This window comes from Amyelois transitella, chromosome 24, assembly GCF_032362555.1.
Source record: "Amyelois transitella isolate CPQ chromosome 24, ilAmyTran1.1, whole genome shotgun sequence".
Taxonomy (NCBI): domain Eukaryota; kingdom Metazoa; phylum Arthropoda; class Insecta; order Lepidoptera; family Pyralidae; genus Amyelois; species Amyelois transitella.
Window position 1 is genome coordinate 5,623,641 of NC_083527.1, and position 14,054 is coordinate 5,637,694.

Here is a 14,054-nt window from a genome sequence, read left to right on the forward strand (position 1 = left end):
TTTTGTGAAATCGTCTATTTCCACTCTTTTTCTACGAACCTGTTTTGGTTTTCTCGGTGATTTAAATCTCTCGTTGTCATTTAATGCTTTCCCTTGTTGTACAATTCTAGATACAGTCTTTTCTGATAGTCCAGTAACTTCTGCTACAGTTTTATTTAAAGGTATATCTTGTTTATATTCATCAGAATTTGGGTCGAGTTTCTTTTTTCTAAAATATTCATATACGTTAAACGCCATTTGTTTGCACTGACTATTAATTCTATGTCCGAAAATATTTCGACTCATCTTGAGAATGTAATCTCATGTATAATTTTCACAAGGCGTCCGCAACTGTCAACACGTGTGATCGCTAACCGCGTAGCGAGCGAACTGAGTTTTTACAAGAATGCGCCCGCCGCCCGCACCTCTCTCGGTCCCCTTCGTCGTCATACCCCCGCGCCCCTGTACTCCGCGGGCGAGGACTCATTTAGGCGGTTCTACTATAGTAACTCAATTCTATCATTAAGCCAAATAGCTGAACGTGGCCATTCAGTCTTTTCAAGACTGTTGGCTCTGTCTTCCCCGCAAGGGATATTGACGTGACCATATGTATGTATGTAAAGTATCGTAGAAATAGTATCACAGATCTGTGTTTGGCAGAGTTCCATTAAAACTACATCATGCATAGAATGCTTGGGCATTGCTCTTCAATCTCTGCATCAGTCTGCCAATTAGTTTTGCGCCAATGCAGTAGTTTTTAATTTGCTCTCCATACTTCCCACTAATATTATAAATGCGAAAGTTTGTGAGTATGTCAGGATGTCAGTATGGATGTTTGTCACACTTTCACGGAAAAACTATTGAACCGAATACGATGAAATTTGGTATATAGGCAGCTGAAGACCCAGAATAACATATAGGCTACTTTTTATCCCGGAGTTCCCGCGGGATTAATTCCACGGCCTCTAGTCGATCATAAATAAATACATATATACGGGAGAAATTATACAGATTGTGCCTCGTAGTTAGTTCGAAACTTGTGTTATGAGATACTATTTCTACGATACTTTACATACATACATATGGTCACGTCAATATCCCTTGCGGGGAAGACAGAGCCAACAGTCTTGAAAAGACTGAATGGCCACGTTCAGCTATTTGGCTTAATGATAGAATTGAGATTCAGATACCTAGTGACAGGTTGCTAGCCCATCGCCTAAAAAAGAATCCCAAGTTTGTAAGCCTAACTAACGATATTTTATTTTATAATAAATACTAGTCCTTTACAGTTTTTCTTTTAAAGAACACTTCGTCTGTTTTCTTTCAATGAAAAAAAACAACTATTTACCTTCAATCTGTGCAAGTTATAAGTAGTAACTCATTAGGCAGGTTTCGAAACAATTAGAACGTCGAAAGACCTCCATATTTATAAATGGAATACAAGTTGAAAGGCAGGAACAAAAAATTAGTAACGATTACGCAAGTCACTTTGTACGAAAAACTGGCTGGTTGTTTGAAAGAAATCCCATTTGGGATAAGACTGCCGTTGTTGTTTTTAATTCCAAGAACTGTATGATTTCATTTCTTTTTTTTTTTGCAATAAAGAGTTTACAAACAAACAAAAACTATACGGATCTGTTACATACATACATACCTATCATCATGTCTCTATCCCTTGCGGGGTAGACAGAGCCACCAATCTTGAAAAGACTGAAAGGCCACGTTCAGCCGTGGCTTCATGATATAATTGAGATGCCTATGCCTTAGTCGCCTTTCCTAGCCGAGACCTAGGGACCGAGATGGAGAAGTCGGCTCTGTCTACCCCGCAAGGTGTATTTACGTGATTATATGTATGTATGTATGTAAAAATAACACGTTTCTTAATTTGCTGCTTGAGCAGGTCCGTTCTGAGAACATCGTCTGGGGAGGGGAGGTGGGGGCTTTCTCGGAAAAGAAGAGGGGGGGGGGACGTATCGTTTCGGAGAAATACTAATCCGATCCAATCGTCTCGTCCTGCTGATTTCGATAATTTTTCCTGTATCCTTGTTCGGGTCATGTTATGTTTTGGTGTGTGTGATGTGCCGTGCGGTTCTCGGCAATTTAGAATAGGACTCCTCCACATTTTAACTATTGATGTCGTACAAGGCGACTATACACACGTAAGGGGTTATTTTTATTGCCTTTAATATCTTCATATTCAAAATGAAAAAAAAAACGGGAAAAATTATTATATTATAAGGGGTTCAATGATGTCCAAAATAACTATTCCACGCGGACTAAGTCGCGGGCACAGCTAGTTTAATAATCTGTATGGATGTAACAATGCATCTTCTTGCCCTCCAGGAGACATACACGGATGTTCCCGTGACGCCTATAACGGAAAACGACCAGCACTGCCATTGGAGACCCCAGGCGGAGCCCCCCAGCGCCATACCGCAATTGTTGTTGGCGCTCGTGTTATGCGGCTTCTTTATGGTGAGCAAACAAACAAACATACATATGAGTTCTTAAAATGTCATATTCTAAAAAGATCTTATGTGCCGTGTGGTACCCGGCACCAATACAAAAAATAATAAGACCACTCCATCTCTTTCCCATGGATGTCGTAAAAGGCGACTAAGGCATAGACTTACAAACTTGGGATTCTTTTTTAAGCGATGGGGTAGCAACCTGTCACTATTTGAATCACAATTCTATCATTAAGCCATATAGCTGAACGTGGCCATTCAGTCTTTTCAAGACTGTTGGCTCTGTCTACCCCGCAAGGGATATAGACGTGACCATATGTACATATGTATGTATGTAAAAAACATATATATTTCTTAACAGGTGTGCGAGCTGATAGGCGGGTACCTAGCAGGCAGCTTATCCGTGATGAGCGACGCCGCTCACATGCTCAGCGACTGCGGGGGCTTCGCCCTGGCGCTCCTGGCCTTCCAGTGCGCGAAGAGGAAGCCCGATGTCAATATGTCTTATGGTTATAAACGGGCAGGTGAGATTTTTTTTTATGGTGTCGCTGAAGAAGCGAAGTTTATGTGGTTGGAAGCTGAGTTGGATGTAGTCATCCTCTAGGCATTTAAATTAGGAAGCAATTTTTTGATTTACTAGAGGCCGCCCGCGACTTCGTCCGCATGGAAACCCTACCAATCCCGCGGGAACTCCGAGATAATCCGAGGATGCCGAAAACCGGACCAAGTGGAGAGAGAAAAAAGGAAGGCTGACCCCGGGCCCCGAAACACTTCTGTGGAGGGTGCGACCGGGACACGCAGAGATGAGAGAGAGAGAATGGCGTCGAGCTGCAAAGCAGTCATTGGTCCACCTATGAGCCAGGAACCGGGAGCCGTTTACGACATCCATGGGAACGAGACTGGGTCACCACCACGACCAACAAGAAAAGGACCACCGTCCTTTTCTTTTATTTTATTGGTGCCCTAAACCACACGGCACTTCAATAGTATATGTATATTATTGGTGCCCGGAACTACACGGCACTTCAATAGTATATATGTATCTTATTGGTGCCCTAAACCACACGGCACTTCAATAGTATATATGTATCTTATTGGTGCCCGGAACCACACGGCACTTCAATAGTATATATGTATCTTATTGATGCCCTAAACCACACGGCACTTCAATAGTATATATGTATCTTATTGGTGCCCGGAACCTCACGGCACTTCAATAGTATATATGTATCTTATTGATGCCCTAAACCACACGGCACTTCAATAGTATATATGTATCTTATTGATGCCCTAAACCACACGGCACTTCAATAGTATATATGTATCTTATTGATGCCCTAAACCACACGGCACTTCAATAGTATATATGTATCTTATTGGTGCCCGGAACCTCACGGCACTTCAATAGTATATATGTATCTTATTGGTGCCCGGAACCACACGGCACTTTAACAGTATATATGTATCTTATTGGTGCCCGGAACCACACGGCACTTTAACAGTATATATGTATCTTATTGGTGCCCGGAACCTCACGGCACTTTAACAGTATATATGTATCTTATTGGTGCCCGGAACCACACGGCACTTTAACAGTATATATGTATCTTATTGGTGCCCGGAACCTCACGGCACTTTAATAGTATATATGTATCTTATTGGTGCCCTAAACCACACGGCACTTTAATAGTATATATGTATCTTATTGGTGCCCGGAACCACACGGCACTTCAATAGTATATATGTATCTTATTGGTGCCCTAAACCACACGGCACTTTAATAGTGTATCTAACATTTCGCAGAGGTCCTCGGCGCCATGGTGTCAGTGCTCCTCATATGGATCCTGACCGGCGTGTTCGTGTACATTGCCGTGGTGAGACTGCACACGGGCGAGTACAACATCGAGCCGGACATGATGATGATCGTGTCCGGGTGCGGGGTCGCGTTCAACGTGGTGCTGGCGCTGGTGCTGCACGGGTGCGCTTCCGATCTTGGTGAGTTTGAAATATCTCTATCTACACTATCTATGCTATCTATACATTGCCGCGGTGAGACTGCACACGGGCGAGTACAACATCGAGCCGGACATGATGATGATCGTGTCCGGGTGCGGGGTCGCGTTCAACGTGGTGCTGGCGCTGGTGCTGCACGGGTGCGCTTCCGATCTTGGTGAGTTTGAAATATCTCTATCTACACTATCTATGCTATCTATACATTGCCGCGGTGAGACTGCACACGGGCGAGTACAACATCGAGCCGGACATGATGATGATCGTGTCCGGGTGCGGGGTCGCGTTCAACGTGGTGCTGGCGCTGGTGCTGCACGGGTGCGCTTCCGATCTTGGTGAGTTTGAAATATCTCTATCTACACTATCTATGCTATCTATACATTGCCGCGGTGAGACTGCACACGGGCGAGTACAACATCGAGCCGGACATGATGATGATCGTGTCCGGGTGCGGGGTCGCGTTCAACGTGGTGCTGGCGCTGGTGCTGCACGGGTGCGCTTCCGATCTTGGTGAGTTTGAAATATCTCTATCTACACTATCTATGCTATCTATACATTGCCGCGGTGAGACTGCACACGGGCGAGTACAACATCGAGCCGGACATGATGATGATCGTGTCCGGGTGCGGGGTCGCGTTCAACGTGGTGCTGGCGCTGGTGCTGCACGGGTGCGCTTCCGATCTTGGTGAGTTTGAAATATCTCTATCTACACTATCTATGCTATCTATACATTGCCGCGGTGAGACTGCACACGGGCGAGTACAACATCGAGCCGGACATGATGATGATCGTGTCCGGGTGCGGGGTCGCGTTCAACGTGGTGCTGGCGCTGGTGCTGCACGGGTGCGCTTCCGATCTTGGTGAGTTTGAAATATCTCTATCTACACTATCTATGCTATCTATACATTGCCGCGGTGAGACTGCACACGGGCGAGTACAACATCGAGCCGGACATGATGATGATCGTGTCCGGGTGCGGGGTCGCGTTCAACGTGGTGCTGGCGCTGGTGCTGCACGGGTGCGCTTCCGATCTTGGTGAGTTTGAAATATCTCTATCTACACTATCTATGCTATCTATACATTGCCGCGGTGAGACTGCACACGGGCGAGTACAACATCGAGCCGGACATGATGATGATCGTGTCCGGGTGCGGGGTCGCGTTCAACGTGGTGCTGGCGCTGGTGCTGCACGGGTGCGCTTCCGATCTTGGTGAGTTTGAAATATCTCTATCTACACTATCTATGCTATCTATACATTGCCGCGGTGAGACTGCACACGGGCGAGTACAACATCGAGCCGGACATGATGATGATCGTGTCCGGGTGCGGGGTCGCGTTCAACGTGGTGCTGGCGCTGGTGCTGCACGGGTGCGCTTCCGATCTTGGTGAGTTTGAAATATCTCTATCTACACTATCTATGCTATCTATACATTGCCGCGGTGAGACTGCACACGGGCGAGTACAACATCGAGCCGGACATGATGATGATCGTGTCCGGGTGCGGGGTCGCGTTCAACGTGGTGCTGGCGCTGGTGCTGCACGGGTGCACTTCCGATCTTGGTGAGTTTGAAATATCTCTATCTACACTATCTATGCTATCTATACATTGCCGCGGTGAGACTGCACACGGGCGAGTACAACATCGAGCCGGACATGATGATGATCGTGTCCGGGTGCGGGGTCGCGTTCAACGTGGTGCTGGCGCTGGTGCTGCACGGGTGCGCTTCCGATCTTGGTGAGTTTGAAATATCTCTATCTACACTATCTATGCTATCTATACATTGCCGCGGTGAGACTGCACACGGGCGAGTACAACATCGAGCCGGACATGATGATGATCGTGTCCGGGTGCGGGGTCGCGTTCAACGTGGTGCTGGCGCTGGTGCTGCACGGGTGCGCTTCCGATCTTGGTGAGTTTGAAATATCTCTATCTACACTATCTATGCTATGTATACATTGCCGCGGTGAGACTGCACACGGGCGAGTACAACATCGAGCCGGACATGATGATGATCGTGTCCGGGTGCGGGGTCGCGTTCAACGTGGTGCTGGCGCTGGTGCTGCACGGGTGCGCTTCCGATCTTGGTGAGTTTGAAATATCTCTATCTACACTATCTATGCTATCTATACATTGCCGCGGTGAGACTGCACACGGGCGAGTACAACATCGAGCCGGACATGATGATGATCGTGTCCTTATATCGTCTTACAAAGACCGATAGGCCACGCTCAGCCGCTTGGCTTAATTGAGATTCATATAGTGACAGGTTGCTAGCCTGTCGCCTAAAAGAAGAATACCAAGTTTATAAGCCCATTTCTTAGTCGCCTTTTCCGACATCCATGGGAAAGAGATGGAGTGGTCCTATTCTTTTTTTTAATGGTGCCGGGTACCACCCGGCACATAAGTATATACATTTAATCAACGTGTATTCTATATCCTTTGCTGGGTTGACAGGGCGAACTGTCTTGACTGAAGGTTCAGCTGTATAGCTTAAATGATAGAATTTAGATTCAAATAGTGGCATGTCGCTAGCCCATCGCCTGCAAGAAGAATCCCTAGTTTTGTAGGATCTTTTCCCTTAGTCACATACGTACATACATATGGTCACGTCTATATCCCTTGCGGGGTAGACAGAGCCAACAGTCTTGAAAAGACTGAATGGCCACGCTCAGCTGTTTGGCTTAATGATAGAATTGAGATTCAAATAGTGACAGGTTGCTAGCCCATCGCCTAAAAAAGAATCCCAAGTTTGTAAGCCTATCCATTAGTCGCATTTTACGACATCTATGGGAAAGAGATGGAGTGGTTCTATTTTTTTTTTGTATTGGTGCCGGGAACCACACGGCACTTAGTCCATTAGTCACGTTTTATCTATATATCTCTGTACTCTTGAAATGTATCCATTTATGTCCACCCTGGGTAAGAAGCTCATGGTTATGACTACGTGCGGTAACTGAGCGGCGTCACTCCCGTCTGACCTCCTTGACCTTCATCGGCTTGATTCACGGTTAAACATTCAGTCGCCTTGATTCCCCTTTTCTTTATTCCTTCATCAGTTCTAGATATAATGACTAAACATATACACCACCATCCAAAAAACAATTAATTTATTTACCCTTCCCTATTTCAGCCCCTGCAATGTAGTTTGTTCCGCCGCTTCTTCTACACAAGCGCTTTGGAAGCGTTAGTAGTTATAATTTGATTTAAGCGATGTGACGTCAGAAAGTGCTACCTTGTATCCAATTTTGAAAATAAATCTATTCTATTCTAGCCCACCATCACACACACGGCGGCGCTGCGTGTGCGCACTCGCACGCGCGCGCGCAGTCGCCGCGCCGGTTCAAACTGTTCCGGAGACGCGAGAACAAACAGACGAACGGCACGCTGGTCAACGGGGATTATAGTATGAAGGATCTGTCTAGTATTGAGGCGAATGTTGTCAGTAAGCATGACAGGTAAGTCTTGTAACTTTGTTTCTGTCTCTTTCCTTCTTTCCGTTATGCGTTGGAGTGTGGTTTTGCAGGGGTTGCATTTTGCCTGCCCTTTTTACCGTCATTTACCCCTGTAGTATGGCACGCGCGATGCCATTTTTATAGCGCGACAAATTAGCGCTGTTTCGATTTTTATTGTGATTAACGTGATACGGGACAGATATCTTGTCGCGGTAATATTGTCGATTGTTGATTGTTTGTCGCGCTATAAAAGTGGCGTCGCGCGTGTCATGTTAGCATATCGCTGTATTCAGAATTTACACTGACACTAGAACCAGAACCAGCTTCGCTCCCGTGGAAATTACCTGGAAAATAGTAGTCAATGTTACTCTTACATGGTCTATTCTATCTTTGTGTCAAATTTTATCAAAATCGGCCGGTCATTCCTATCGTTTTTTTCCTATTCAATAGACACAAAATATATATATTATCCTATCCTACTACTATTATAAAGGCGAAAGTTTGTATGGATGTATGGATGTTTGTTACTCTTTCACGCAAAAACTACTGAACCGATTACCATGAAATTTGGTATGTAGGTAGCTGAAGACCCAGAATAACACATAGGCTACTTTTTATCCCAGAGTTCCCGCGGGATTGATAGGGTTTCCATGCGGACGAAGTCGCGGGCGGCCTCTAGTAGTTAATACTTACGCCTTCATTCAATTTGCTTTAATTTACAGAAATATAAATCTCCGCGCAGCGCTAATCCACGTCATAGGTGACTTGATTCAAAGCTGTGGAGTTTTACTGGCATCAATACTAATCAAGTTTTATGTGAGTAAAATTGAATTATTATACGTAATACGTTCATGCTATGTACTTATTGGACAAAGGACAATGATTATGATGATTCAACTCATCAGCAAGTCTTTGCCTGTCTTTGTCAAGATGTGGTCTCTGCCTACCCCTCCGGGAAAGAGGCGTGATTTTGTATGTATGTATGTATCAAGTCTTTAACCAGTGTTTTTTTGTTCACAGCCCGCTGCTAAATTCGTGGACCCAATCTGCACGTTCGTGTTCAGTATATTGGTACTCCTGACCTCGGCGAGAGTGGTCAGAGACGCGTTGGCCATGCTGATGCAAGCTGTGCCCCCCAATTTTAGGTAAGTGGAGAAGTAATTGACCTTGTATTAAAGATTTTCATGATGGAGGTAAATATATTGGTACGTACAGTAAATGATAAATCTCTTCCCCATGGATGTCGTAAAAGGCCTGAATGTGCAGGTTTCCTCACGATGGTTCTCTCAGCGTGAGAGCATCGGTTAGTTTTCTAACTGATGTAGGTACATAACTTCAAAAATCATCATTGTTACTTTGGGTGAGGTGGGACTTATTATTATTTATTTATTTATTTATTTATTAACAATAACCAACCCTATCATTACAGTGTTACCCAATGCGATAGAGTAGCTAATTAAATTACAATTATATTAAGCAAAATATTTGTGTACTTATGAGGATAATTCATATAACATAGATCTTGTGAACTCAGTCAAAGTACAGTTGAACAAGTCTATGCTATTAGCGACCCCGTTCATAGCTTTTATTGCCCTTGTGATCGGCGCTTGTTTTAACAATTCCGTTTGTGCTTGCGGAGTTGCGAACAGAGGAGGTTGCCGTCGCCGCCACACGTACCGGTCTGGCACGTTCAAGGCCAGCCACTGTAGCACCACCTGGTTGCTGATCCGACCCCGAAGCAGCTCGAACAGATACGTCGCTAGGCTCATTTGTCGTCTAACCTCAAGTGAGTTGTACCCCACCATCCCGAGTACAAACAGCGTTGGGTACCTCAGTGGATAAAACGGATATACTCCATACATTTTCAGATACAGATATCTTATAAATTTATTTTGTATTCTTTCCAACATTAACACGTATTTTGTTTCATAAGGTGACCAAACACATGCATTGCTCTCGAGATGGCTTCGCACTATTGCATCGTATAAAGCGCGCACTGCTCCGAGGTTCGTGAATCCTTTGGATTGGCGTAATACGAACCCCAAGTTTCGGAACGCCTTTTTGCACGCTTGTACGATGTGTTCCCGGAAATTTAGATTATGCGTGAAGTGAACCCCCAAGTCTTTTGTTTCCTTCACTCTTTGCATCGGGACCTTATCGACACAGTATTGCCACATTATGGGTTGTCGTACTCGCGTGAATGACATAACTAAGCACTTTGAGACATTAAACTGTAGCCTATTTCTATGGCACCATTCTACTACCCTCTCTATGTCTTTCTGCAGTTTCTCACAGTCTGCTTGATTTCTTATTTCTAACACCAATTTCAGATCGTCTGCGAATAGAAGACATGTTGCTTCTTTTACGACGTCGGGTAGATCATTGATCATCAGATCGAACTCGAGGGGTCCTAGATTGCTTCCTTGATTTACCCCCGACCTTGTGAAATATGGTTCTGACTGCTGCCCTGCCCAGTCTACATATTGTCGTCTGTCTTTCAGATAGCTAGCAAAGAAACGTAAGGTCATTGGCGTAAATCCAGCGTCTGCTAGTTTCTCAATAAGGACGTCATTGTCCACCGTATCAAATGCCTTTTGAAAATCAAAGTACGCCACATCCACCTGTATCCCCGCATCCACCGCTGGAACCACCCGTGTCATCAGTTGCAGCAGATTACTTGTTGTGCTTCTTTTGGGACGAAATCCATGCTGTGCCTCTGAAAGCTGACTGCTAACTTGTATGCGGATGGAATGATCCACGGTGGACTCAAAGATCTTAGCTGGTGTACTCAGAATAGCCGCCGGCCTGTAATTACTAGCTTCCGTACCCCCTCGGCCCTTTGGAACTGGTACCACCCTTGTCAGTTTCCACCTGTCTGGAAAAGTTCCATATTTCAGGCACAGGTTATATATATGCCATAAGGGCGTCACAAGAACCTCCCTACAGTCTCTAAATATGAACGGGGGTATACCATCTGGTCCCACGGAGTGCTTAGGTTTAAGCTTTATCATGGCTCGTCTGACTTCCTCCTTTTGTAACTCATGCACCTGCACTCGTGCCGCCGTGGCCGATGAGAGTGCACTGGCCGCTTCCACGTCCAACTTGGCCTGCTCTTGGCTATAGACAGAGCAGAAGTAATCAGCAAATTCTTTCACGCTTTCTCCTTCCGTAAGAACAATCTCGTCTTTTATTAACAATTGTTTATTATTATTTTTTCTTTTTGTTTTGACAAAATTCCAAAATGATTTCGGATCTTTAGTTAAATTTTGTTGCAAGCATTTCATGTGACTATTATGTGCCAATTCCACCTCTTCCTTTACCTTTTTTCTACATTGTGAGAATGCCGCATAGTCTCTCGGCGCCTTCGTCTTTTTGTACTGCTTATGCAGGCGATATTTTTTCTGGATCAGCAAAATAATGTCTTTCGTAAACCACTCCGGATATGTAAATTTAGATTTTGCTTTTCCCGTTATTTTAGCTGGCACGCACTCATTTATTGCGTTATATATATTGTTATAAAAATACTCTACTGTTTCCTCAGCGTTCTTTATAGTGTACAATTCGTTCCAATCTATATTAGAAATATACCCGTACAGGAGATGCATGTTTGCTTTTCGGAAATTCCATCTGTTCCTATTGATGTCAGGTTTTATTTGTTCCTCCTGTCTTGTTTCCACGTCTTTTTCGCCTGAAGATATGGCATCTTTCCATGTTATGGTGATCGCAAGTGGCGGATGATGTGGATCTTCTGGCTGCAACCCCTCCGTTTTAACAACGTTTATTACTCCACGGACCCCATTTCCATTTAGTACTAAATCTAATTGTCTATTATTACAATTTAGCTCAAAATTATTTTGACTGAATTCACAAAAAGATAACAAATACTCATAATAATTACGAGTTTCTACACTCGCAGAATGCAAGTTGAAGTCTCCCATAACAAGAACATTACTGTGGTACTTACTACAAATTTTCTCAATTACATTAAACATTATTATATATTCATTATTTTTAGTACTAGGCGGTATATATACAACAACACACACAAATAGTAGTCTGTTTCTCAAATGAACTGATGCTAATACCATTTCAAAAGAATGCATATCTATATTAATATTGTCTGGTGGTCGAATTTGCCGTAGTTCATACTTGGACGTTGCCACTATACACGCTCCCCCTTGTTTGCGACCATCTGTCCTGTCGCATCGCAGTATCTGGTACCCTGCTGGAACAAGCTCTGCGTCATGTATGGATCCATCACATCCTGACTCAGTTATGGCCATTAAATCCGCTCCTACCGAATATATGAAGGATTGGAACCTTGTAATTTTGGTTCGTAACCCTTTGACGTTCTGGTAGAATATTTCTATGCTCCGTTTGGATGTGTTTCTTCGTTTCTACATGTATCTCTCCCTTCATATTCACTCGCAGTTATTGAATCGTAACGATTATTTGGGCTTATCCGACTCTCCTCCACTCCTCCGAAAGCTCTGCCTCCATGGTTTTATACATATATCTGCCGCCCAGTTACTTGGGTCCATAATTGCAGAAGCCAATCTCGATGGGGTTCCTATTTTGAAAGAAGCGTACTTACCTCGCGATTTGAGTCCCTCAACCGTGCATATCTCTTCCTGCGTGATGGTTCTCAGATGTTCGAGCACTTGTTCGGGCTTTGTTCCCTGTTTAACATAAAACAAATGGAGGTATTTCCATCTCTCTGAAGCTTCCAGTACCGTCGCTCCTGGCTTTGCTGTACCACGTAACATTGTTGCCATTGATGTTCTTTGGCGTTTTCTCTTCACTTCCGTCTCACTCACTCTCTTCTTTGGAATTTTCAACCCCTTCTGGTTTTGACTGTATCATGCCTGATAATGGTAGTTGTTTGATATTTTGTTGCATCTGTATTACGCTCGGTAGTGGTGTGGATTTTTTAGGGCCTATTTGAGATTCTTGTTTTGATAAACGTTTCGGTACATTTGTTTCAGGATGCGATGTATTTATTAACTTTGTTTGGGTATCTTGTTTCTTAGTGACGTTTTCGTCCCGAGATTCGCTGTCCTTAGCCCCCTCACTTCTGCTCATCAAAGTGTCAATTTTCTTTTCAACAACTTCCAGTTTTTTAGCTAACTGATTATTGCATCTGCAGCCATTGCTGGCAATTTAAGATTTTATTTCTCTTAGGTGAATGCTAAATACTTCATATAATTTTTCGGTTATTCGAATTTCGTTTTCTTCTTGTAATTTTTTCATTTCCTGAATCATGGTGTTACGCATCTTATTCAGAGCTTTCTCCAGTACATCGCTTTGCAGAGTCGCCGGCGCTACCCGTGGCCCGCGTACTGTTACGTTATCCATTCCACAAATTGACACCTCTGGACAGTCGCTCGCGATACTCATATCCATGTCGTCCTCCGTATACTCTTGTCGCCGAACTGGTGTATTTGTATTGTCCCTTTTGGGCTTTTTACTGCAACATTCTACGCATATCCAAATTTTCTTATCCTCCATCGACAGGTTGGAGTAGGTGTTTTGATTGAAATTAGCACACAAGATGTCAAATGTTTGCTTACACCTATTACATTTCATATAATCACTGCCGTATTCTATTACTCCCCTACATCCCGCGCAGTTCGCCTTCGATGTCGACATACTGACACTCTTCTAGCAATGTGTCTTGGTACCGGGAACGATATTCGTGCGACACAGCTATCGCTCTTCGTTGTTGTATCGTGGTACGTGGTTGTGAGTCGCCTGTTGTCGCTTGCCCGCCGGCCGCATTGATGACTCACCGTCAGTGGAGCTGTCGCGGGTTGTCGTAGGTCAGTAACACTCAACGGTTTTATAGATTTTTTGAAATGTTTTTGCTTATTTCTTCACTATTTAAACACTTTTTGAGACACTTGTTTCACTATTTAGATGCTCAAGGTCTTATTTTTCAAAATGTTGTATTTTGGTATTTAAACAGCCGGTTTTATAGCACTTTACGAATAAAAATTTGCGCAGCAATTCACAATAGATGTTTCACCATTCGATCGTTCGGCCGATTCTGATAGATAATATGAGATATTTATATCAAATATACTTAAGTACCCGAAACCGCGAGCTTGTATGAAGAAGAGAGTTATGAATGTGGATGAAGCGAAG

At 44.0% G+C, this 14,054-nt stretch overlaps 1 protein-coding gene across 1 annotated transcript in view; it reads left to right on the plus strand.

Annotated features, from left to right (window-relative positions):
• Positions 1-14,054, plus strand: part of LOC106141482 (proton-coupled zinc antiporter SLC30A2) — a 30,954-nt gene that overhangs the window by 9,857 nt on the left and 7,043 nt on the right. The window contains exons 2-7 of the mRNA XM_060951203.1: positions 2,323-2,454; positions 2,809-2,971; positions 4,251-4,442; positions 7,730-7,913; positions 8,633-8,726; positions 8,931-9,055. Coding sequence (XP_060807186.1) covers positions 2,323-2,454; positions 2,809-2,971; positions 4,251-4,442; positions 7,730-7,913; positions 8,633-8,726; positions 8,931-9,055 — 890 coding nt within the window. The remainder of the gene's footprint in view (positions 1-2,322; positions 2,455-2,808; positions 2,972-4,250; positions 4,443-7,729; positions 7,914-8,632; positions 8,727-8,930; positions 9,056-14,054) is intronic.